Source organism: Castor canadensis, chromosome 10, assembly GCF_047511655.1.
Source record: "Castor canadensis chromosome 10, mCasCan1.hap1v2, whole genome shotgun sequence".
Classification (NCBI taxonomy): domain Eukaryota; kingdom Metazoa; phylum Chordata; class Mammalia; order Rodentia; family Castoridae; genus Castor; species Castor canadensis.
Window position 1 is genome coordinate 41,627,985 of NC_133395.1, and position 27,535 is coordinate 41,655,519.

At 32.1% G+C, this 27,535-nt stretch overlaps 1 protein-coding gene across 18 annotated transcripts in view; it reads left to right on the forward strand.

Moving 5' to 3' along the window:
* Pcdh9 (protocadherin 9) overlaps positions 1 to 27,535 on the forward strand; it is an 888,530-nt gene that overhangs the window by 279,657 nt on the left and 581,338 nt on the right. Inside the window, exon 4 of one of the 18 annotated variants that reach the window (XM_074043272.1) lies at positions 17,811 to 19,340. The exons of the other annotated variants lie outside the window; for them this stretch is intronic. Coding sequence (XP_073899373.1) covers positions 17,811 to 17,828 — 18 coding nt within the window. The 3' untranslated portion in view covers positions 17,829 to 19,340. Of the gene's footprint in view, positions 1 to 17,810; positions 19,341 to 27,535 lie in introns of those variants that run through there. 18 annotated transcript variants of the gene reach the window in all.

A 27,535-nucleotide genomic window follows, 5' to 3' on the forward strand; every position in this document is an offset into this window, starting at 1 on the left:
GCAGGAGAGATATTTTTAGATAGGAGCATCTGGCTTGCCCCTCTAATCACATCCCATAAGCTGCCTACTCCACTTATTTGTAAGACCTTGGCTTTACTGTTTACAGTGAGAAGGTTCTCTGCAATTGCACATGCTTTTTCAAAGGTTTAAATCCTGTCTTAGAGATGGTGTGACATTGGTACCTCAATGTTTATTTTCTCTCCTAGTTCCTCATTTTTGATGACTGGAACAAATTCTAAAATGCGTTTTAATGATGATGTAAGTCCTTGAACAAAATGAAAATCTGTTGTTTTAGCATATTTGGAAGAGAATAAGTTAGCTGTCACAGGATGAAAGACTTGTCTGAAAATGCCATCTTTCCTTCACTGTGTTATGATGCACACCTAAAAGGGAAATACCATTTTGGATAAATGCTGGAGTCCTCATATATTAGCATCCTCATATATAGAACGCATAATGAAGCACCCAGAAAGCTTTTGTCATTTCACCTGCACTCTCTTTATAGCATATTTAGCCAAACTAGTATGCATACTTGTTTTATCAACCAAAAGAATAGAAAAGATCAAGAGGAAGTTTTTTTTTTCTTTTAAGCATTGATTTAGTATATATGCTAGATTAAATTGGGTGTTCTCACATAGTAATTTTCTATGCAAAAATAGACACCCTACTGGGTACTTTCAAACCTAAAAAGCTGAATAATTTTCCAAAAGGCTTAGTAATTAAATGTGATGATAATGCATTAAAAATGGAAAACAATTAGAGGAGGCTTTCAAACACATTCTTCTTGTGAAAAGAGTTGAACGAACATGCTAAAAAAACTTGGTCTTCACTTGGTAAATTTATTAATATCCTAGTATTTGCTGAGTACGACATTGCTTTTTGACAAACTGTTAGCACTTGCTACTCTTTTAAATATTTGTATGAAATTCTCTGAGCATTTACATATTTTCTGCTTTGCTTTATTCATTATTCCTATCACTCTGATAATGCCTTTGTATCATGAAGCTTACAATTAAAGGTAAGCTTTTTAGTGTTATATATTTTTTTATTCTGCGTCACTTTACAAGGATGTAGAAAGCAGCAACAAGAAACAGCCATATAAATTAGGAGCTCAAAGATAAAGTGTGTATAATTACAAATTCTGTATTCCAAGTTACATTCCAAGAGCAAGCATAAGTAGCTTTGAGAAATAATAAAGGAAAGACAAGTAGAATAATTCATAGCAACTGAATTTTTTTAAAAGCCTTTAAATATTATTTTGGTTTACTGGTCAATCATTTATCACTAGCAATCAAATTCCTTCTATATGTTAGGAAATACACCAGCATGGAATGAATCTATTTTTAAAGTCCAAATAAATAGCCATATTTATGTACTTTGAGGACTCTGAAAAACCTGCCAGTATTTCTAAGTATAAATGTTGAACCAATTTAAGTCATATTACCATAATTTTCTGACTCATACAACTTCAACTTATGAAGTTGTCCTTGAAAACTGCCTTAGCCCCCACAAACCCACATCTATTACAGTATCTAGTTCTTTAATATGCTCACATCATTTTCTACCATTTTTAATTCCTCTCTATTTCCCTCTAGGTTACACAGTTCTAATATCTACTTCATTTCCCGTCCTCCTCCACTGCTTCCTGTTCAATCCATCCAACTCACTGAAGACCGAATCACCTTGTTAAAGAGTACTGCTAATTATGTCAGCCCTTTAACCTCATTGCTTCCCAAACAAAGCATGAGCTCATTAGTCTGGGCATGTATGACCTGTATTGTTTCACCCCCAAGCTACCTTTCTAATCTTGTCCCAAATGGTTACCTTCAACGTAACGAAATTACTAACAAAAATGAATGATTTATTCTTCCCTTAAAATAATCTACATTACCAGCTCTGGATATGTACTCTTGCTATTTCAATTTCTGGTTCAAAATTCTAATTTTCTTTTAAATTCATCATCATGACTTTTTTTCCTACCCACATCCCCATCTGCTACCAGCAAAAACAAAAATAAATTGTAGCAAGTTGTTTTGCTTTCAACTCCTCAGTGCCCTACTTTACTTTTCCCATGATAATTATATTGTGTTTCTACTGCACAATCTGTGTTTTTGTTAAATCACTCATACAGAGAGGTAATTTTTTGGAGAGACTGCATGGTCATCATTTCATTTTTAGAATAAAGTTCATCCTTCATCAGTAAAATTCATACTAAAGTTTCCCATATGTGTTCTCTTGGTTTCCTCAACTGTAAATGGGGATTATAATTTGTCATCAGTACTGTTTTCAAAGTTAAGACACAGTATGTCAAAGTACTCTAGCACAGAATGAGTACTCTATCTCTTCTTATGGAGTGTGAGAGATGGGTATATGCAGGTGGAAAACTTCCTAAGTGTTGCCTAGCCTTGACTGTTCCAGCTTTGTGCAGAGTTCTGCTGTCATACCAACAAGGTGCCCCTCAAGAAGATCCTTCATGACAGGACCAGCTTACAGCTGACACACATGAATCATATGCATTAAAGTACACCTAGTGGCTGATACTTGATTAGCATTTTAGATCCTTATGTTAAAATATGACTGGTAAATTACATTTCTCATTGTTTTAAAATTAAGACTTTCTTCATTAAGGAAGAGAGATTGTAATAAAAACACAGCACATTTATTGATCATATATTTTGTGCAAAACATATGTTGTATAAAAATATCACAACTTTGGAGATATTCCTTTTTTTTTCCTGGCTGTAGCTTGATTTTATTTGAGGACTTCATGGAATTTTAGATGAGTGCTCTGAGACACTGGCTTTTCTTATTTTGGTGTACAACCATATCACTCTCTTTTCCCTCCCCAGCTTGTCCTCCCCCAAATCATCCCCCTTTTACCTTCATATCTTCTATGGTTTATTTTTCAATCTAGATTCTGCATATAAGAGAAAACAGGCAAAATTTGTCTTTTATTTCACTTAGCATGATGATCTCCAGTTCTCTCTGTTTTCGTGCAAATGGCACAATTTATTTCATTTTTTATGGCTACATAATATTCTGTTGTGTATATATGCCACCTTTTCTTAATACATTAATCTCTTGATGGGCACCTAGGCTGATTGGGTGTTGTGAATAGTGTAATGGTAAACATGGTGTTCAGGTGTTTCCATTGTTATGCAGATTTTGATTCCTTGGGTATATAACCAGGAGTAGTATAGCAGGATCATATGGCAGTTCTATTTTTAGTTTTTTCAGGAGCCTCCATACTTATTTTCATATGGTTGCACTAATTTGCAGTCCCATCAACAGTATATTAGGGTTCCTTTTCTCTTGAATGGACTACATAATAGTCCATTTGGACTACTAAAATTCTATTAAAATCTCATCTGAAAAGTTCTAGAATTTTTGCAAGAGGTCAGAAATAGAAGAAGTGACAATTATTTTTGCTATAAAATCTGTAAATACTCTCATAGTGTTATATCCTACAGTGCAAAATACTCTTAAGGTAACAGATTGAAAATAATATCTGCCTATAAATACAACAGCATACTATTCTTTGCCATTTATATGCTTGAAATATGATTTAAATATACTGATCAATGAGCACAGTTGGCTCTACATATCCACAGATGTTTTTGAAAAATATTTTTAAATTTATTACTGTTCTCAATATAAACAAAGTTTTTATTCTTGTCAGTATTATCTAAACAATATAATTTGACAACTGCTTTTATCACACTTATGTTATATTAAGGATTATAAATAATCTAGAGATGATTTAAAGTACGTAGAGGTCATGTACAGTTGACATGCAAATGTTGCATCATTTTCTGTAAGGTTTGTGAACATCTGCATATTTTGGAATCTACAGGATCTTGGAGCCAATTGCCCACAGATACAAAGGAATGAGTCCACTTATTCCCAACATGCATTTCACTCTACTTATAACAAATGTTTTTGACATTTTATATTTTTATACTAAAATTTAATCTATAAATTTTTCATGTAATTTTAAATTAAAGATATAGCTGCATTAATGAAAAAAAGATTTATGAGAAAAATTAGCATTGTTTAACATGTATTTTGTATAAGAAATATGATGGCACCTTTGTTGAAAAGTAGTGGGGTTTTAGCTACTCTTGAGTTATTCATAATAGCTACTATAATTATCATACATCTTGCACAAAATAAATTGCTTGATAAGTTTCAAAATGATTTAATAGTTATTATTCATTATATTATCACAATATGCCCAAGATATAGAAAGAGAACCATTATTATTCCAATCTTCCTTTCAGAAAAATGAGTTATTGAATTTTCAAGGGATAAACCCAATGTTCTGAAGTTTGTGCTTAGGAAGGCAAGGACTCAGTCAATTCACTAGTCTCATCAAGTCACATTTCTATCTTAGCCATGCTAGTGATAGTCAAAGCAATTTATATCTGTACTTTCCTCCTCCTGTACCCATACTGTTCAAGGTCTTATGTTTCTAGATTGTATACATAATATATTGTAATATACATGATAGATGCACATACATTAGTCTGTATACTGTATATGCATCTTATTAAAAGGTAAATTAAGTTGACTGATTGAAAATGTTTAACTCACCTTACTTGCATTCATGTAATTAGACTCCATTGTATCAGAGTTCTCTCAAGCAACAGAACTGGAGGATGTGTATATACATTTAGAAAAAGGTTTTTAGTATTTATTCATGAACTCATGGAGAATAGCAAATTTCAAGATATGCAGGGTAAGTCAGGAAGTTGGAGACCCAGGAAAACTGATGGTGTAGACCTGCCAGGAGGCTGGCAGCATAGTGACTCAGGAAATGTTGATGTTTCAGTTTGAGTCTGAAGGCTGAAAAATCCTGATGTCCCAGTTAAAAGACCCTCCACTTAAGGCAGGGCAGTCTTTTTGTACAATTCAGGTATAATTGGATTAAGCCCAGACACATTAGGACGAACAATCTCCTTTTTTTGCTCTAGCCATTGAAATGTTAATCTCATTCAAAAGAACTCAAGATGATGTTTAATTAACTATCTGGGTACCCGTGGCACAGAGTAGATGATATTTAAAAATAACCATCATGGTCATCCACAAACCTGTTAACTTCAATACTGGATTCCATTTGGTATAATTTTGTCTGAAAGATTTGAATTTATGGCAATGAAGGATATATGAGCTTCTGAGTTCCAATATTTTTTCTAGTTTTGGAATGAGATTAATTTATAAATTAAGAGGTGTCCTTCCGCTTTCCATTTATTGAGGGAGTATCTGTAGACTGGAATGCTTTTTAAAGTTTGATGAGTTTAAAAGCATTATGCTTTTCATCTTGTTTCATGATTATCAGGTAGTTTCTGAAGATTCTGTAGTATCATTTTCCATTTCTGAAACTGCAAGTTATTTTTTCTTGATTAATCTGGCTCTATGTTTTGCACTGTTATCCATCTAAACTACTATATGCGTTCATGTATTTATCAAAGAATCTAATATTGGTTACCTTTTTTCTATTGTTTTTCTAATATCTAGTCATTTTATTTACTTTATCTGTGTATTACCTTTCTTTTGCTTAATTTTTACTTTGTTTTTCTTCTAACTTATTATTTAGGACTGTTTTATTAAAGAGGGTTATTTTGAGAACTTTAAGAATTTTTAACAGAGATTTTCTCTGAGAAAAGTGACTACAAGTTTCTGATCCATGACATTCCACATATTTCCGTATGATGTAGTTACATTTTCTTTCAATCAAAAATAATTTTTAATTTTCCCATTGTTTTTTCTTTGACCCATGGGTTATGTTAAGATTTAGTTTATAAAGTTTTGAAGATTTCAGAGCTCTTTCCTTATTACTTCATAATTTTGACTACTCTTATCAAAGAGCATACTTGAACTGGAGGTGTGGCTCAAGTGTCAGAAGGCCTGCATTGAAAGCATGAAGCCCTGAGTTCAAACCCTAGTCCCACCAGAAAAAAAAAAGCGTACTTTCTGTGAGTTGACTTAAAAAAAAAAAAAAGATTTATGCCTAAGAGTATGGTCTCCCTGTCTTTGTACATGAATCAGGTTTGTTTGAGAAGAATATGAATTAAGGTATTGTAAGTAATGTGCTCCTTGTTGTCAAATGCACTTAGTTATTGATTATGTGCTTAAAGAAGTCTATAACCTTACTGATTTCCATTTAACTTTTTGTTCTATTAATTTTTGCTTCGTGTATTTTTGAAGTTCTGTTAGTTGATATGTAAATGTTAAGGACTATTATGTTCTCTTAATCAAAATATAATTATGAAATAACCCTCTTTGTTCCTGGAAATGTCTTTTTTTGTAGTTGTTCTGAAAGGTTCTTTGCGTGTCACACATTTGAACACTAGCTTTCTTTTGAATAACACTAGCATAATATATGTTTTCTGTCTTTGAATTCTCATATCACCATGGCTTTATTTTTAAAGCCACTTCTTATAGGCAGTATATGAGCTAGGTATTGCTTTTTAATCCAGTATGGAAATTTCTACCTTTTTTGAGGAGTTTGATGCTACTTGTATCTAACATGATTATTTATAGCATTAAATTTAAACCTATCATCTGCTACATATTTATTCGTCTCATTTTCATTTTTCCCTTTTCCCTCTTTCAATATGTTTTTACAAAGAGTATATTTGTGATTCATTATTTTATTCATTGTTACATTATTAGCCATAACATTTCATTTTGTTGTTTTTATTGATTGGTATAGAAATTACAGTACATATCTGAAACTTACTACCTTCTATCTCTTGGAAATATTCTACCCATGCACATAAAGTATAGGAAATTCACTGTAGTATATACGTCTATATCACAAACATGGTAAATGACAATTTTTTTAGTCAGGAATTCTTAAAAGTAAACTTTTAATTTATTTTAAATTTTAGAGTGCTGTAATCACTGGTAAGTAAAATATAGCATCTGTACATTTTCCCTTCAGATGTATGAACTATGAGTGAAATTTTTTTTACCATCATCTGGTCAGTTTGTTCCCAAAAAGTTTCTGGTTCTAAAAAGTAAAATAAATCAAAGTAGAAAAATAACTCCCCAGTACCATGTAAACATTATTATCTTCTGATTTTAATGTGAGAAAAATAAAATATAAAAGAATTTAATTACTCAGAAAAAATACTGTTGCTTGCTATTTGTCCTTTATTGGACACCTTTACTTCTTTTATTTATTTGTCCTGTTGCACAATGTACTATTGAATTTTTTATCATGGCTATTCTAATTAACATCTCCTCAAAAATAAACTTACTGTGGATGTTTCTATAGAAAAGTTTTGTTACTCAGGAGTTTAACATAAAGATTTCATATCCATTTATTACATTTCTCATTCTCTTCATTAGTTAAACATGAGCTAAAGATTACACAAATCCACTTAAACTACACCCTAATGATAGTAATGAATAAAGTCCTAGAAAAACTAAAAATCTGAGAAAATAATTTTTAACATCTGTTTTCTCATTCCCTGATATTGCTTTATATAAACATAGAAAGTAATTACTGTCTGTATGAAAGAATTAGTAACACATGGTATAATATTTTTTGACTACTCATTTTAGCACAAAGGTGATTCTGATTAGAAACTCAGTGGATGAAATGTCTCTTCTGTCATAATAACTGCTAAAATAGTGTTAGGAGACGTATATATAAGTAGTTCTAGATTGAACAAGTTTGCAATGGAGTATAAAAGACAGTGAATTGAAAATTAGATTAGAATTAAAAGAAAAATGGAGTAAAACATTTTATACAAAGCATTTAAGTTTTGCCAAGGCTAGAACATAGGTCAAATTATACTCATTTGGTTGTCCATTTTAGCCTTCCTTATAGGCATGAACATTCTTTATTTCTGCCAAATATTTATAGCACTTATCCAAAAACAATCATTTTGGGGCTGAAGGTGTAGCTCAATGGTAGGCAGAGCACTTCCTTAGCATGCATGAAGCCCTGGGTTTGATCCCAGCATTGAACAAAAGAAAAACACAAAAACTAAAATGTGGTCATTTTTCAAATCTACTGAATTCAACAAAGGATCTTTTTAAGCAATCTATGAAACATATAAAGAAATTGTACATTAAGTTGATAAAGTGTTGTAATACAGTACATAGCCTCTCTCATTTCCAAAGATGCTGATTCACAGACCTAAAAATGCACATTACTTATGTATTAAATATCACCTGTGCATGAAGTTTCTGTGGTTTTCTAGAAGCCCATTTTTATTCTTAATTTTAACTTCTTGTGTTCTCATTTCTACTTATTTTGATATAAATAAAGTCTTTGCACAGGGAGTTAAATCCAGGTCTTCATGATTGCTATGCAAATACTCTCCCACCTGAGTTTCACCTCCAGCTCTTGTTTGTGCTTTGTTTTTGAGATTGGGTCTCACTAACTTTGTGCAGGCTGTCGTCCAACTCTTGATCCTCCTGCCTCAACCTTCTCAATTAGCTGGAAATGCAGATATTCATCACCACACCTGGCTAGATATAACCACTTTTAATTGTTCCAGTATTCTTTGCAAACGTTTTTAATATTACTATTAAAATAATATGAGATTCTTTTTATTTATATTATACTATTAAATGTATGCCAAGAACAATATGCAATTCAGCTTATAAATTGAATATTTATTTAAAATTATTTAATTAGTGTATTTCAGATGATTATTAACCTTTCATTTGTTTTCCAAAGAATCTTATGTGGTACAGATTGTTCTAAGTTATAATGACTCATGGTTAAAATATGCAGATTTAAATATGTAAAATAAACACAAACACAGGAAAAATGTATTATCTTACAGGTAATAAATCATCACATGCTACTTGAATGGATAAATCTCCCACTTTTATATAATATTATGATCTTATATCTCAATATAAAGAAATATTTTGATGTATACTTCTAAATTAAGTTGAATAATGTAAATGCAATTATATAATTCTATTGTAATTATTTTCCTGTGGTAGGTGTGTGAATTCAATTCAAATTAAAGTGATTTGCACATGTGATATTTACACTTAGATAAGATAGATGCTCTCATAGCATTTAGATTACTCACCTCAAAAGAAAAGTGTATAATGGTTGTCTTAATTTAGAAAAAAAGAATCTCCTACCCTTTCTCTGTGTCTTTTAATGATGTCATGGTGATGGGCTTTAAGTGAAAGAGAAGGGGAAAGGGATGAAAAATGAAAAGGAAGTTAGTTTCCCTTTCCTTTCTTTTAAAGGATAACATCAATAATGGTGGTTTCTTCATGAAGATAGGAATTACTGAAGAGCACATTGTAAACACTAAACAACCATCATATGTCAAGATTGTCTTTCGATTTGTTGCTTCTGCAGTTGTTTATATGGTCTATTACATTTACTTTGTGTTCTTCAATTCAGTAAAGCTCCTCAATACAAAAAAAAAATCACCAAGTCAAAACCTCTCTGAACAGTAAACAGACAAACAGTGAAGGACAGGAATGTAAAATAGGTCATGCTAAGGTGAGCGCACTTGCTGGAGGGTATTGGTAAATAAAGACAATGAAGAAGAGTGAATAGGGTTAATGTATTTTCTATTCACGTATGAATATAAATATTGAAACCTGTCTAAGTCATTTTAAGAAAGGGAGTGGGGGAACAGGGAGAATAATGGATGGGATGAACCAAACTGGGATACAATATGTGTGTGGAAATATCACAACAAAATTTCCTGTACATTTATCTATTTTAATAAAAATATTTCTTAAAAGATAACATGTATGATAAAAGAGCCACTATGCCAGCTTTGCAGAAGCCCGTAGGTCAAGCATCACTGTTAATTTAGTAAGTTATTTCATTTTGCAAACATTGAAATGTTGTGGGAAAGACAAGGAAAACAAAGTCATTTTTACAGGAAGCAGGGAGTTTATTATGCTAGCAGACTCAGGGGAGATAATTTCATAAATCCCTGAGCCCCCATTTTGTGTCGGGGGCTTAGTTAAATACTTAGAGTTTGCCCTTTACTGCTATCCCCCTCCCTCTTTTAGTATGTGGTTACAGTTGCCAGAAACTTTGCAAGGCTAACAGATGGCTGCAGTGTTGCAGAGCTAGCAGAAGGCTGCTTGTAGACTCAAAAGTTGGGAAACCAAGGTGAATATCAGACTCAGTAAATACCAGGAAAATAGCCAAGCTGGCCCCAACAACAATATTCTAATTCTCTGGCATTTTCAATGTCATTTCTTTATTCTGATTTGCCATATTAAGGAAAGTATTGCATTTAAGTCTTAACTTTATAATTATGACAAATTTAGCTAAAGAAGCCCTGTTGACACTTTTGTCTTTTATTTTTCCCAATGATAAGTGACTACATTTTTGTAGTACTTGAGAACCTCTCTAATCAAGCCAGCAATAATTTTTAAGAGTTACAGCTGTGGCTTCTCTATCTTGGAAGGGTGAAATGACTATCATTTATTAAGGTTGATAACATTTATCCTGAGCTGTAATGAATGAACCATATTTTTACAACATTGGGAAACAGATACAATGTCATATTATCAAGTCATTCACCTAGTCAGTACTCCAAGTTGAAATCTCTGGCAACACATAACTGGAGGAATTTTGTTTCCAAGGCAGGAAATGGGCAGGCAAGCAGCAGGTACATTGTTTGTCAACATGATTAGCATATATGCATTCTGAAACTTTAAATTTGGTTACATTAGCACTGGAATGTACATGTAAGTAAATCTTTCTCTTCTCTTCAATTAGAAAAAAATGTTTCTTTTACTCCAATTTTTTGTGCCTCCCTTATATTTTTGTAAAATTATTGACTGGGAAGTGTTTCATATGAAAACAAATGTCATGTTTTGAGCTGTTTAATTAGAGTTGGGGCAAATTAATACAAGTTTTCTAGCTAATATTTACAAAATCCAAGACACTTCACAGGATTTTAAGATTTGATTGACACATTTTTGTTGTCTTGTTTGCCTTATATTCAAATTGCTGAAGATCTAAACAGGAGAACTGAACATTTTGTCTCGACAGGAAAACAAAAACTGAAAATATCTCTTGTTCTGGGTACAGTACAGTAATTTTATAAATCTAATCTATGAACCAACTAGGACATTCTTATTCCAAATTTAGATACTGAGGTCTAATAAATCTACTTTACTTTGTAGCAATACCAAGTCTTGAAATGTTTTTCTCAGTGGATGCTAAATTTGACAGTATTACTTGGATTATGAAAAAATACCAACTACAACCTGATAATACATACTGTTGACAATTCATCTTAATCTTTCCTGTTGAGTTTTACAAAATAGTTACTTACCTCATTCTCCTGAGAAACCAAGAAATTTCTTTTCTTGAAGTGATTAATATTCTCTCCTGTGACAGTGATACAAATATATTGATGTCATAGATAAAAGGAATTTTAGATCACAGATTATTAATAAAAAGTCTAAAGAGGAAGGCATTTTCCTTCTGACAAAGACATAAAATAGGAATCCACACATATCTAAAGACATAAGGCAAAGGACATGGAAAAGCAAAAACACTGTGTTAGTTTACAGTAGTATGGAGTAAGATGGCAATTGTCTGAATGAGAGAATATAACGAATGTTCAAGATCATTTTAAAATTTTGTATTAAAAAATGTCTCTTACATTGCCCAAATAATATGTTTCTTAAAAACTGAGTACATTTAGTTATTTTAATTATTTATCTAGTAACACATCTTATATGTATGGTACTATAGTGATATAAAACTATTTTTCTAAAAAAAGGGTTCCCTAAATGTTTGCACATTGATGGGGATTTCAGAAATGTTTTGTGGACATAATTTCCCCTTAGTTATACCACTATGATTTTAATATTCTGAATTTATACTATGTAACATAAAAGAGTCTCACAAGCTTATTCTAAGATATACATGTACATATATGTGCATATATTAGGATATTCACACATATCAACCTGGAAAAAAGTGAAAGATTTTTTTTCCTTAAATTTACCAAAGTCAATAATGTGGTCTTTATTTTTAAGAGAAAGAATTAAAAGGATATTTAATTAAAATATGTTACTGTAGAAACTATTTTTTCTAGAGAAAATATTTTTATTTCTCATTTTTATTTTGCTCAGCTGGTGTGAGATTGAATAGTCATCTGATTTTACAATTATAGAAGAAATATATTAAAATTCACTTTGGAATTAAAGAACTATGAAGGATTTCAAAAGTTCATTTCTTGAAAATGATTTAGGGTTGAAATACAGCTAGAAGGATGTTTTTAGCTGACTCTGATATTATTTGGAGGAAGAAACTGAGACGTAGAAATGCTAAGTGAATGTACTTTAATATTAAACACCTAGCAAGTGGCAGAGCCAAGATTTTTACTCAAGGCTTCTTCATCCTACAAGTCAAAAGTGCTCTGGTACTCTTTCAAGAACAATAGTTCATGAATTATTCTGTCAGGTATCTAGAAAGACAGATTCTCCAATCCTTTTCCTGTTGTAATAGCAGGTACTAATACTTGTGTCTGTAATATTACTAATTTCCCCCCTCACTCACTTAATTCTTAGCAATATAATAAATAAAAGGAAGCAGGCAAATTCACACAGCATTATATATATGCACTACATTACCTCATCCATTCTTAGTCACTACAAATATAAATTCTTTCAGTCACTCTATTGAATTATGTGATGTAATCAATTATTTGGGAAACACGCATGTTGATAACCATATTTTGTCACTTCTGGAAAATCTTCATAAGAATTGCTATATATAGCATAAAATCATAGTATAATTAGCTGGATGGAATCAATCAATGGTTGTTGACACTCTTTATCAAGGACTTGACCCAGGACATATCTCCATTCTCGTGTTATATGTGCAGAGAAGAAAAGTCATGCTACTTGCTTAAGTACTGTATATTCAACTGATTAGAAATCCACTGAGTAGCTTTATTTTTATTGTTGAGTCCCTTGTATGTGTGTGTGCGTGTGTGTGTTGGCCAGTGTGAGTCTGTGTGTTCCACCCTTCTATCACACCCTTAACTTAATAATCAAATTACGTAGGTTACAGTTTCCCTGCTACATCTGTCAACTTCTTTTATGCTTCCCTATGGATATACCATAATCCCTTTGACTAACCACATGATTTTTTTTTTCTGGAAACTCCTCAACAAGATATTTTCAAACCATTGAATGTGGTGAGTGGACCAGAATCAGTTTATTAAAGCTGACTTTGTTTTATTCTTACTTTTAAACTGTCTCTAATGTATTCTGAGACTGTTTTTACAATTTTTTATATTTTACTACAGTGCTTTGATCACTCTTGAATATTAAATTAACAAAGAAGAAAATGACATAGTAGCATTTATTAGTGGAATTGAATTCATAAATAAAAATACATAACACTCTATTCATAAATAATGTAGTTTTTACAGGGCTTTAAGCTGATCCTTTTTTTGAAGAGAGGAGGATGTGGATAGTAGTTAGGTGAGCTGAGCTGCAGTCAACAAAATGAAGGTGAAAAACATTAGTTGATGTGGACAGAAAAAAGAGGTTTCCCTTTTGAAAATTTTAAAACCCTGAGCACATTCAGTGTGCACTGACACTTAATGCATTGTTCAAGTATTTCCTGCACATCCAATTTTTATGAGGATCTTAAAAGGCTTCTAGTAGACAGTTTAATCACATTTTCTCTTACCACGTGGATGTGTGCTTCTTATATGGAGGTCATTGTCATGAAAAGGAAACTTGCTTGGTTTTCAGTATGCCTTTTCATTTTCATTTTTGGGAGGAGGGGAAGGCTCGAAAAATACAATAAAGCAAAAAATGCCATTTTTATCAGTATGACCTTGCTTGATTTTTTTCCAACTATAAGCTATCATTATTATGTACAAAACACACTTTGCTCCAACTTCTTGCAAAGGAATTAATGATCATTACCATTAATAGATAAATGCCAAGAGAAAAAATTGTTCATAATTCCTGATTATATGAATAGTCAGATGAAGTAATCTTATGAAAATGACTTTGCCAAATTTTCATGCTCATACATTTCCAATGGCTTTTACATGAAATGTCCTGTAGTTGTAGATTAAAGGTTATAAGAAATGCAAATCAATCTCTGAAACAGGAAACCAAGCAGTGTCCTCCCAGCTCTCATTTTCCACTTGTAAATAATCTTTAGTTGACATTTTAGTGCTCCTGTCACTGACAGGACAAGGGAAAGTACTAGTTCAAAATTACTCTTCTACAGTATATTTTATAACATGAACAATGGAGGAAATAAATTTTGGTCATTTTGTGAAAACTACTCAAATTGATCTTCAATGTCACAAATGGTGCTACAGTCCTGAATTACTACAGCCTTGGAATGAGAACAGAATACTAAATAGCATTACCTTTATGTAAAATAAAGGTACCTAATGCCATTGGCTTGAAATGGTGCTCTCAAAGTCTGGGCAAAACTTGATCATGCCAGAGGAATATAACTCAGATAAAAAGGAATATAATTCATCTTATGTGTTTTTTGAGGTGAATGGCAGTTTCTTATTAATATGGATAATCAGAAAGCAGAGACAAAACTCTAATATTAACTAAATAATTACAATTACTAATGTGAGAATATTTGTCTCACTTTGTCACTAGGAATACTTTATACATTACTTAGGAGCTTGGAAGAGCACAATACCTCTTTAACTATTTCATTTATTTTACTGCCATGAATTACAAAGAATTTTGCATGGTATGTTTAATGTGAAAATTCCTATCTGATTGTATCTCTAAGTGCATTTTCATATTTCCTCATTATAAAGACTAGATTATGCCAAAAGTATACAACACACATTTCAAAAAGTGCACTGTTGTATTTTATCAAATGAATGAATGTGTTTGTATATATGCATGTGCAAATTGATATGCTATAGGACAAAAGTTAAGCTATCCCAAAATATGGATGTCTTCAAGGTTTTAAATTTTCAGATCAAAACTGAAATGGAGAGGCTAAATTAATATGAGATATTCAGGTTAGCTATTCAGATAATACAGGTAAGATTTAATAAGTTATAAATTATAAGGCACACAGACACAGAACAATATCATAATGCAATAAGAAACCTAATATCTGTAATGTTTCATTTTTTTCTTTTTCTAAGCAAGGTTCTCTCTACATTGCCCTGGATGCTCTTGATTGCCTGGGTTCATCCTCCTGGCTCAGCCTCCTGAGTTCTGGGATTGCAGGTGTATCCCATCATACCCAGCTTATTAACTGTAATTTTTTTAAATGAATAAAAATTCAATCTATGGAAGTGGATTAACATATGTTATAACTATATTCTTTTTGCCATGGGTTTTAAATTATTTTGATAATTTCAAGAAGGAAAAATGAAAAGTAATATTTAGGATTTAGTAAGTAAGGTTTAGGAAAATACACTTAACACATCTTTTCTTATAATTTAATATTCAGTATTAAAATTATATTCTGTTCAAAATATATTTATAATGTTGAAAATGAAGTAAAATGATTTCGTTTTTGTTAACTGTACTGATCATTACTGTAACAATAGTCATAATTTACCCTGATATGAGATGTTAGTGAACTGTGAAAACACAAAGGCAGTTCTTTCCAGGTTATATGTGTCATATACTGCTCAGACTCCTATTTCCCTAGATTGTGTAACTTAAAAACAGTAGAAATTTATTTCTCACAATGGTGGACACTGTGGAGTCCAAGACACAGCCCTAGCAAGGGCTTATTTTCTGCTTCAGAGATGGAAGCTTCTTGCTGTGTCTTCACATTGGAAGAGGAGGATACAAGCCTCCTCAGCCCTCCTTAATGAGGGCTCTCATCCCTTTCACAAAGGCTCATGAACTTAATCACCTCCTAATGGCCCAGACTTTAATAAAATTGCACTGGAGATTACTTTGCAATACATTAATTTTGGGGAACACAAACATTCAGACTACAGTGACATGATGCTGCATGATTTAATCTGTACTCTAAGGTCCCGTTTCCTATATCAGAAAAGGAAATCCTGCAATCCACCTCGTATATAGTCACAAGAAAATGAAATTCTAAACATAAGTCAGACACAATAGTGTCCTAACTTTCTGCTAAATACATGGCATTGATTATTATCATTTTCATTGTCATCAGGATTCTACCACATTACCACATTATCAGTAAAGAAGCCAGTCATCTACCCTTTAACTTGGAGAAATTTCAGAACAGTTCTCATCCAAGAGTTATTTTAAAGTTGAGAAAACTGAATCATCTAAACCTAACCTGCCTAGTCTATGCAGCAAGTGAATAGCAAACTGGGATGGAACCCATGGATCATGGATTATGATTTCCAGTCTAATATTCTTTCATTTGATTATATGTGGAGAAAATAAATATTACAAATGTTTCTAACATTCTCTCAGGCTTGCATGCATTGTTGGAGGGGTTTACTTAGAGAAATACAAATTCCAAAAAAAGACTTCTTATTAACATACTTGATTGATTATGATTACTGTGGCTACTTATTTATATTTTTTCTAGTTAACAGATGTGCATTGACTAAGTCTAATAGGCTGAAATGTGTTCCAATACAATTTGTATGTTAAAATACTAATCACCAGTAAGTTATAATGTGAGTGTATTTGGAGATAGGGTATTTAGCAAGGTAATAACTTTAAAATGTGGCCATTAAGGTAGGTTCCAATTTGACATCAATGATGTACTTATAAGAAGAAGAGATTAGGATACACATTTATGGAGAAGGAGCCATGTGAAAAAAAAGGAAGAATAGAGTTATCTGTAAACCAAGGAAAGATGCCTCAGAATAAACCTACTTTAATAGCAACTTGATACCAGGCTATCAGCTTCCAAAACTGTGACAAAATAAATTCGTTATAGCAGCCCTAGGAAATGAATATACTAGGCACTAGACTTTCTGAAATTTTTCCTCTATGGAATCATTCATAGAAAATTCAAAAACAGTTATTTGTGGTAAAAGCATCAACAGAATTTTACCAAATGAAGACTTTATTATTTTCATTGGAAAAATGACCATCTGACAATTAAGAGAAAATAGTGACACTTGGAAATCTCTTATTAATTAGCAAGCTTTAACAATCCTACACAAACACATTTTCCAGTCCACTCCCTAAAACTTTGTTGTTCCTTTGTTTAAAGTTCTCTTTAGAAACTATGTTATGCTTTACTGCTTCTCTTTGTGCCCATCATTCTTGAAAGGGCACAAGCTTGTTCAAAGCAGGGCCTCCACCCCAAGCACTTAGCACAACAAATTGTATAGCACACATCAATACATGACAAAGGATGGTGGAATCACACTGGAACCTGTTTATAATGCTGATCTGAGTACCTGTGCTGTGTAACCAACTGTGTTTGTGCTAAAACAGTATTATAACATGATCTTTTAAACACTTCTATATGGTATTATAGTGAAATCTTAGAATGGCAATTCTAGTTCTTGGTTATAGAGATCATCCCTGGTACCTAAAGCTAATTAACATAGCAATACAAATCTTAACCCATGAAGCTTACAAATAGAAAATCCAATTAAGGTGATGTGATATTAATTAGAAGAAAATAAGGAAGTCAGATTGAGAGCTCAGTGACACAGTCTGAGTGTCAAAATGGTGTGTGTGTGAGTGGTGCCACTGGTCAGTGGAATGCTGTAACACAGGGTTTTCCAGCTTCAAACAGTTATTCTGAGATACTATATGGGTACTTTGGTTCATTATATCAAAGATATTTTAGTTTATCTAAAGAATAAAGGTCTGATATAAAAATTACTGATTTTTTTCTTTCTATTTTCTTTGATTCACAGATACTGCATGGTAGATGAATAAAGTAACAGGAGAAAATAGTTAAGGAACACCTCTCCCCACACTGCTCAAACAGAGCAAGGGTGCCAAGGGCAATGCTAAGCCATGTGAGGAGAATGATTTTCTTTTTCAACTTATTGTCTTGGTTAGTGACATTTCCCTGGGAAAATATGATTTGGAAAACAAAATATCTTTGGAAAGATAACAAGTAATTCAAGTACTACTATTTTCATTGCTGTTTTATTCAGATGATTATATGTAGATAATAAATAAATGAAGCCCTGCAATGAGTGAATTATGATGAAATCATCGTATCCACAGGCAAATATTCATTTTAGGAAGCATCATATAAATTTGTTAGGAAAGTATTTTTATTCTACTACCTATTTATTCCATTACATCTTATTGTATTATAATGCATTTGTATGTTACAAATGTTTTGATAAAGGGAATATAAATAATTTAAGAAGTAACAAAATATGCTATTAACAAAACAGACATTGAATATGTAATAAGGTGAGAATGTATGAAATCAAATTAACAAGGTTAAGTAGAGGATCAACAAATAATAATTGAATACTATATAAATGTGCCAACCTCAAACCCAGAAATGAGCAGAGAATAAGCTAAGACATTTATACAAAGAAAAAATCAACTTTTAGACTCTGGTTCACTTAGATCAGATCCATGCATTGAAGGACTCTAAAGACAATTCATGCAAAAGAGTTAAGCTATTAAATTAATATATATTGGGGAAAATATGTAATGTTTCTATGACACTCAAATTGTAGATTCAGTAGAGACACAAATGGAAATGAAGACTTTTAGGAGCTATTTTCACAATTGAGTGCCATTTTATTTCTCCCTCCCATTCCTTCTTTCCTTCCTTCCTTTCTTCCTTCCTTCCTTCCCCAATTCTCTCTCTCTCTCTCTTTCTGTCTTTCTTTTATTTTTTTTCATTATTTGAAGTACTAAGGATTGAACACAGGAGCCTCTGATAAACTAGGCAAGACATGTACTCTACCACTTTGGCTATGACCCAAGCTTATAATTTTATTTTTTAAAAGAACATTTCAAAATCATATTTTAAACTCTCTGAATCAACATTCATCTATCACCATTATCATATTTTTCTAGCCCATTTTAAAGAATATAAGAATAAAGAATTAAGGATGGAATTCTCTGGAAGGTAAATTTAAACTTTATTTTTGTATCTTTTAATTGTATGTCTTATGTTCTTCCCATTTCCAACTTGACAATTTGAGATCAGTTGCTGAGATCTTAATTCTTTTTACAAAAATTCATGTTTACAGTTTGCCATTCATTTATGTATTAATGCTACTTTCGGGGGTTTTGTAAAGTGTTAAAGGCTTACATTCTATGTCCCAGCACAGCAGTTGGCCCTGTGGGATATTGCCTTCTAATAATCCAAGTCCTACATGCTGAAATATTATAAATATACCAGGCACATTGAAATTCTAAACATTCTCTGAGCAATGAAATTTCTTTAATATTAAACATATCTATAAATATTTGGTTTTTCTTCAAATGTGTATACTTGATGTATGTCAATATCTGCATATTTGTTCATATAATTATTAATAAGATAATTTTGAAATTTGTGTAATTGATTATACTCATTTCCAGACTATAATTGATTTGATATTTTTATTAGTACACTGTGAAATTTATTATGGATGTTCATTAAATGGAGAAATTCACTACATTTGAATATTGGTAAGATCTCACTTTAGGTAGCATTACTCAATATGAAAATTCTTATCAGTATTCAGAAATAATTTACAAAGAGAATTGATAATAAATATGTACAAAGTACGGAAACTGTATTTTTTATATTTTCTTTTCACATGAGGATTGTGCTTAACTATGTAACATATTTGAAACATTGTAATTTTATTATATTTTTTATTTTATTATACTCAAAGAAGTATACCTGGAAGGGCTAATAATTTTTTGTTCATAAATCTCTCTTTTCTGTATTTGAGGGCACTGAGACAAGATACAGATATATCTCAGAATGTAACACTAGCAATTTGATTTGGTGATGACCAAAAGAGAAATTTAGAAATAACAAGAGGATTTTTAAATGATGAGCACATGGTGACAAAGCGACAACTACTTGGTTTACCTGTGGACTGATGGTGAAATTTGAGATATTGTCCACAGAAGTTTCCAGAATAAAAAAAAATTAGTTTTAGTTGAAAACTAGCATTGATAAAGGAATGAGAAGGCATGGTCCGATATTCTAGGATAAGACAAAATTTAAGAAGAGCAGCCTTCGCACTTCCTGCTTTAATTTTGCACCAAAAGGAGCATATCCTTTTGAAGTCTGACTTCACACTGCAAGCCCACTCTAGGGAACATACAAAGCAGGAGGAGGACTGTATGTCTGTTGACATATTTTAAACATAAATTTGTGAAATCTCATTGGTATTTTATGTACTATATTTAAGAATCAAGTGAATAACATTTTAGTGAAATGTTACAAATAGTAAAATTGAAATAATTTTGTAGATGCATTAATAAATTTTTAGTGATTCCTAGAAATTTCTCCACCCTCATTAGTAAAGTAGTATGACATAGTATAACTGCCAACACATGGACATTTAACTGTGCCAGGAAATTCACATCCAAGTGCTTTAAGAAGTCAGTTTTGTGACATTGAACAAATTACATAATCACTCTATGTCTCAGTTTCCTTAGCTATTAAAATAAGCATATTCATTCTGTGGATTAAATTGGGGCAGTGATGAAGATTAAAATGAAGAATATGTATAAATTACTTATTATGCCTGGCACATAGTAATCCTTGTTATCTATGATTATAGGCTTTTTAGTTAAACTTGGATATTAAAATAGTCTCCATAATATAGAACTACATACGTTAATTGTGTTGGCTAAAATGAAGTCTTTATGATTTAATTTATAAAATAAAATATATTTGAATATAAAATTCAATGAAATATTTCTGTTATTAACCAGGGTTTATATATAATTATGTTTACAACTAAAAGATTTGCTACATTTTTCTCATTTCATTTATTCTCTATAGTAAAGATTTGGTACATATAATTAGCAATCATATATGTGCCAATTATGCAACTACTTATGTTTATGAACCAGGTGTAGCATAACATAAATTCTGTGAATCTGAAGAAATTGTAGAAATTATGCCACATACTGACATTCAGATAGTTGACATAAAATTATTTGATTATCTGCTTACCAGATATTTATTTTTACAAAATTTGCTGTATTTTTTAGTTAATTTAATCATGCAGTGTTAATGTTGGTTTATTCTCAGTTTCTGACTAAAGCAGGAATGGTCCTGTCTCTTTCATACTATAGTGATAGTATATAATCAAATAATATATACAATATAAATAAAAGATAACAAAGAGCACAGTTCTAATCCTCTTGGTTGATAAATAACAACATATTAAAATTATTTATAAGAAAAAGGAATCGTTGAGTTATAAAAATATGACCATTTTAATAATAGCTAGTTTTGGCATCATTATTCTTTTCCAAATAAGAATGGAAGGGATATGCATTTTGGTTGGCTCTATTACCTAAAGAAATGCTAAACTGTAAAAAATGACTAGGACCAAATTCCTCATATCTAATACAAAGTAACAAATTAATGTTGTCTGCAATAGTAACCATAAGAACAGATTATATTATAAATCACCATATCATTGACAGACAATTGCATTCAGAATTTTCCAAGCATGAGGCAGTGCCAATGTTTGTTCACCAACAAAATTATTCAAGCCAAAAGCCCAGGGCATATATGAAGATAAGGAAGTTACTTCTAGGTGAGTTTCTGGGTTAGTTTCTCCTATCACCATCCTCCTATACATCTCCTATAGAAACATAAAAATTAAAGATAGAAAATGTCTACTAGCACTAGGAGCCAGTGGCTCATGGCTATAATCCTAGCTACTGGGGAGACAGAGATCAGGATTGCAGTTTGAAGCCAGCCTGGGCAAATAGTTTGCAAGACTCTATCTCAAAAATATCTGACACAAAACAGGGCTGACAGAGGGACTCAAGTGGTGAAGGCCTGCCTAGCAAGCCATAAGTTCACATTCCATAACCACCACAAAAAGAAAAGAAAATGTCTACTGTCTCTCCTTGAATAAGTTTTCATGCTCATTTGGAAGTGACTCTAGTGTGCTATTTTCCCTCTTTCATGGGTTAGGGGAGGAAAAGTCTATGCAAAAAGAGGGCAAATAAGTAGTTCTTGTGACGTTGAATAAATACCTAACCTTCCTTTAAAAATTCCAAATATGACACTCATTAGAGTTACATATGCATCTCAGATGTAATCAAACATTTTTGTAAAACATTAATTGACAATTTTGATAACACATAAAACATTTAATTCGTGTATCATCATTTAATAAGTGCATAGGCAATCAAAAAATTGACTATTGAATTAATTTAGAGACATTTTCTATTACTTGAGTGAATTAACTTGAAAAGATAACATGGTTCCTCTCTACAAAAGAAAACAAACATTAGTATCACTTATACATGAGACAAGTTAACCTAAGAAGTGATTCATCTCAATAGGTATAGTTTGTAGTGGACAAGTTTTATATAAACATTTATTGTACTCTCCACAGTGGTATTCGTTTTGCTACATTTTGACCTTAGCTATCCTAAAATTAATTTGCTATGGAAAAACTTCTGTCAATAACATGAAAACATTTCAGAATAATTTTAATTGTTCTTAGGGTGACTTTTGAGATTTGCCCAGAAGTTTTGCTAATTACTCCCTTTACTTAGTCCCCTTGAACTCTAAATATGAAACATCCACATAACCACCCAAAGGGGGAGCACATGGTCTCCTCAGGGTGTGATATTTTGGAAGATAAATGTTATGTGTTTATTTTTTTCAATTCTCCCAGTGAGAGATTATTGAATGTGTGCGTTGCTCCTCCTTTATGGAAAGCATATAGTCATGACATATGTGTGTGTGTTCATATTACAAATTTTAGATTTTAGGACTTAAGTAATTGGCTTTGACTTTATATATTCTTGTTAAAATAGAGATTACTTATCTAATGTAAGAGGACAATATGTAATGAATTTAGTTCTTCACACTGGTTTCCTTAATAATATAAAGCAGTAGAACCTGATCAAAATAACTGAGTGACCCGTCTTATACAAAGAGCTATTCTGAAACTGTTTGGTTTTTCTACCTTAAAAAAATCCCATTTTTTTATGTAAATACAATTTCTACTTCTATAGTTACTATAATTAAAGACAGTTAAGAATATTGAATTTTGAAATGCTATTCAATATTCCTAATTTGTTCACTTTGGGGATATACCAATTATCTAAATTCTTTTGTCTGAAATTTTCTACTTTACCAGAGGATTCTCTAACATTACTCTCTGAACTAAGATTATATTTTGCATGTGAATATCTTTTCAAGAGGAAACTGGGAACTTATATCAACTTATTACATATATATTTGGGAGACTTCTATGCATAGTAAAATTCAGCACAAATACTATACATCTTCACGCAAAAAAAAGAAGACCCCCACCATTGCTAAATTCTGAGATCACTCAAGACAGTTTTATGTAAATGGTAGCTTTGCAAATTCCAAGAATAACCCTATAATCAGGCATCACCATAATTTCAGAGGCATTGAGGCATTTTTGAAAAACTGATGAAAATATACAAACATTCAGCAGGTTATTGTTTTAGTATGCCTTCGATTTTGGAAAAGAATTGTGTTTTTTTACTCTGAAAATTATGGTTCACTGGAAACAGGAATTCACTCAGTAGAATTGATTTGGAGCACAAAATGCTACATAATTTTCAATATATCTATGTTATATAAGTGGAGAAGGCTGAATAATTTTACATTACATGGGTTGAGCACTGGGGATTTGTGTTTGTTTTTGCTCCTACAATTGCCTGTAAAAAAGATGATGAATTATGAGGTGGTTATAGGCTTTAATTTTTTGATTGAGTGGAGGGATTGTATTTATAGAAGGTCATTCACTCCTGTGGGGAAGGTTATTAATATAAGATATTATGTGCTGAGGTAAACTACCTCATTCCGACAGTGAAATCCATCATTCAAGTCTTGTTTAGGGACATGCAAAATACACTGGAAATTGACTGTCTCCCTTTCAAAGGGATTAGTACTGTATCTGGGGAATTTTCAGAAAGTCGTGATAAAAGTACTAAGGATTAATGAGATTCATAACGCAGTTAATTTTTTCCTTTATTTACCAGGAAACCAAATGCATATTGGAGTCACTCATTTTATTTTTGTTCTGCATTATTGTTTGAAAAATGCAAGAGATAAAACCCTACATATTCCTACCACTCATGAGTACAAGTTAAAAGTACACACCTTAAAATATGTTTGTTTTACAAGTCAAGTCTCTTCAAGCAAATGCAAAAAATGCTTAGGTATCAAGAATATATCCTTGTAAATAATAATGTGCCAATGTTAATTTTTGGTGTAGTATTGTAAGGGTCACAAACAGCTGTTATTCAGGCCATTCTAGGAGTAGATAGATTATCAATTATACAGATATGTTTAGAAGTGTAACAGGGTGAAAAACATTCCTCAAAGTTTTATTTTGAAAAGTGAAGTGCCATACTAGTTTTAAAACATAATAAGGAATATAAAGAACACATTATGTGTAATTTTAAAATTTGATATTAATTAACAGAGTAATAGTCCCTATACCTTCAAATTCTTTTATCTGATTATCTCAAATGAGCCTCCTAGCCACCTTCCCTGGCAGGCAGGAGAAGAGGTCATCCTCTGCATAGACATTTTGGGCCTGGTGTTGTATTACTTTGCCCATATTTTTGTAATGGGTATGTGTTTTTTTCCCCACAAACCACTGTAAAGACTATGCTTCATGTAAAATATCTAACTAAAATAATCTCAAATATTTAAAATTTTCAGTTAGCCATGGGAAATCTATGCAGCTTTATGAATGCCAATGTAAGGTGTGATTTCACAGCAGAGTTTGATACTGTCGATGCTAAATGCATTTGAAAGCAGTTTTGAAAATTGACTACCTGTCATACTGTGGACCACACAGGGACATTAATGGGGAAAAAGATACAAAAATAAACACAGTTTTCAAACAGAGAAGTGAATGCTAAAGGAGTTATGGTTGCTGTGATTACAAAAGAAAAGATCAAGTAAGGAAGGTATAAGCTAATCACTTGAGCTTTGGACAAGATGTCTGAAGGAATCCTAAAATGGAACATTTAGTAAATGAAACATTTCACATGAGGATGAAATAAAAGATAAGTTGGTTCTGAAGCAGTAAATTTTCTTATCCCTTATAGTTGTATAGGAGACAATTAGAGCTATGCAATTGTACAAAATTCCCCCAAAGGAGTTATAAATAGCAAGAAGATAAGCAGAGAACATAGACTAGAGGAACACCAAGATGAAGACTGCTTCCAATGGGAAAGATACAGCCATGGTTGCTGAGGTGACAGACATTGAGAGGAATGAGCAACCAGCATTGATAAAGATGAAAAAGTGATTGCTTTCCAAAAGTAATTTTCGAAGAGTTAACAAATCTGCAGCATAATAAGGAACCAAGGAACAAGGAAAGGGAAGATGCAGAATACTCTTTACAAAGTACACACTGAGAAAAATATGTGGAAAAGAGGGGGTGCACAATACCAGTGAGTCAGGTTAAGTACAGGCAAATTCATTTTACAATGATCAAAAACCATCTTCATAGAACTTTTAAGAGATAGCTGACAAAGTTTTATCATTATTTAAATATAAATGCATCTGATATGTAGCGAGTTTTTATTTGTATTTTCATGGTAGAACAGAAAAACTAGGCCATTCACTTGATCCCTGGGATCATAGTCTTCTTCCATGCCTATTGTTTTTCAATATGAGAAAGTTATTGAAAAATTATTACAAAAGTGATTTGAAAACTTATTAAAGTGGCAAATTAAGACATTCATTGACTTTCTGCCTTGGTTACACTGAGTTTGAAGATCTGTTTGCCTTTCCTTTTCTTATCCTTACTGTCAAAAAAAAGTAACAAAAGAACTTGGGTCAGGGGTACAGGTCAGTGATACAGCATGTGCATGGTCCTGGTTTCAATCCCTAGCATTAAAAAAATTTGCTAAAAGTCCACAAAGAGTTTAAAAGGATACTTTCAGTAATATTTAATGTATATAGCTATAAAAGTTGGTGATGAATACACTTTTGGTTATAACAAACAAAACTACAATCTAAATTAAAATAGAGACATCCTGGAATCTAAGGATTTTCCTGGCTCAAAAAACCAAAAATCGTATGTTCTCCCTCATATGTGGACATTAGATCAAGGGCAAACACAACAAGGGCATTGGACTATGAGAACATGATAAAAGCGAGAGCACACAAGGGAGGGGTGAGGATAGGTAAGACACCTAAAAAACTAGCTAGCATTTGTTGCCCTTAACGCAGAGAAACTAAAAGCAGATACCTTAAAGCAACTGAGGCCAATAGGAAAAGGGGAACAGGTACTAGAGAAAAGGTTAGATCAAAAAGAATTAACCTAGCAGGTAACACCCACGCACAGGAAATCAATGTGAGTCAATGCCCTGTATAGCTATCCTTATCTCAACCAGCAAAACCCCTTGTTCCTTCCTATTATTGCTTATACTCTCTCTACAACAAAATTAGAGATAAGGGCAAAATAGTTTCTGCTGGGTATTGAGGGGGGGGGAGCGGGAGGGGGCGGAGTGGGTGGTAAGGGAGGGGGCGGGTGCAGGGGGGAGAAATGAACCAAGCCTTGTATGCACATATGAATAATAAAAGAAAAATAAATAAATAAAATAGAGACATCCTGGAATCTAAGGACAGAAAATGAAGACAACTTGAGTTCAAATCTTAAGTGGAAAAGAAAAATGAGTCTCCTCTCTTTGTGTGGCTGTGTCTCTGTCTTTCTTCTCCTGCACCTATCTACTTGGTACCTATAAATTTTTGGAAACATCTACTTACTTTCTCTATACTATCCCCTCACAAGTTGTACAAGCCTCCTTTGGTCCTTCCATAACCCCCTTCAATTTCATTTTCCATCACTAAATGAAATTGTCTTCTGTCCCTTCTACTTTACATTTCCATTACAGTAGTGGTCAGGAGCCACTCATCTTTTTTCATAGCTATAAACAGTTGATAACATATGGTATGGTCATCCCTTTTTTTGTTTTCCTGACCATTTGAAATGCACAATCTTCTTAGTTCTCCAAGGGAGAGTGTGTGAGAGAGGTGCTTGTTTCCTGTATGTTGATATGTCTCCACGATGTTTTGGTATAGCAGATAGATCTGTCTTTAGTAGTTTATCATATACACAATGATAATATGAGTGCTCTATATTTTAATTTTGCATAATTATTCATATAAATAAAATGGACTATTATTTTAGGCATTTTATTAAGGTAGTGTATATGTGTCTTTTATACACTTAAACGGAATTAAAAGAATCTTCTGTTACATTCTGTTACATATACTTGTTGTTCATAAGGTATTTTCCTACCAAGTATTTGTTACTTCTTTTCCATAACCCTATTTTACACTGACTCACAATGAATAACTACTATAACAGCAATTATCATGGCAACACATTTATTTGACCAGAGCCCTCTTGAGATAATATCTGAATTTTCATCAAGACTGCAGTGATTAATGTGTCTGATT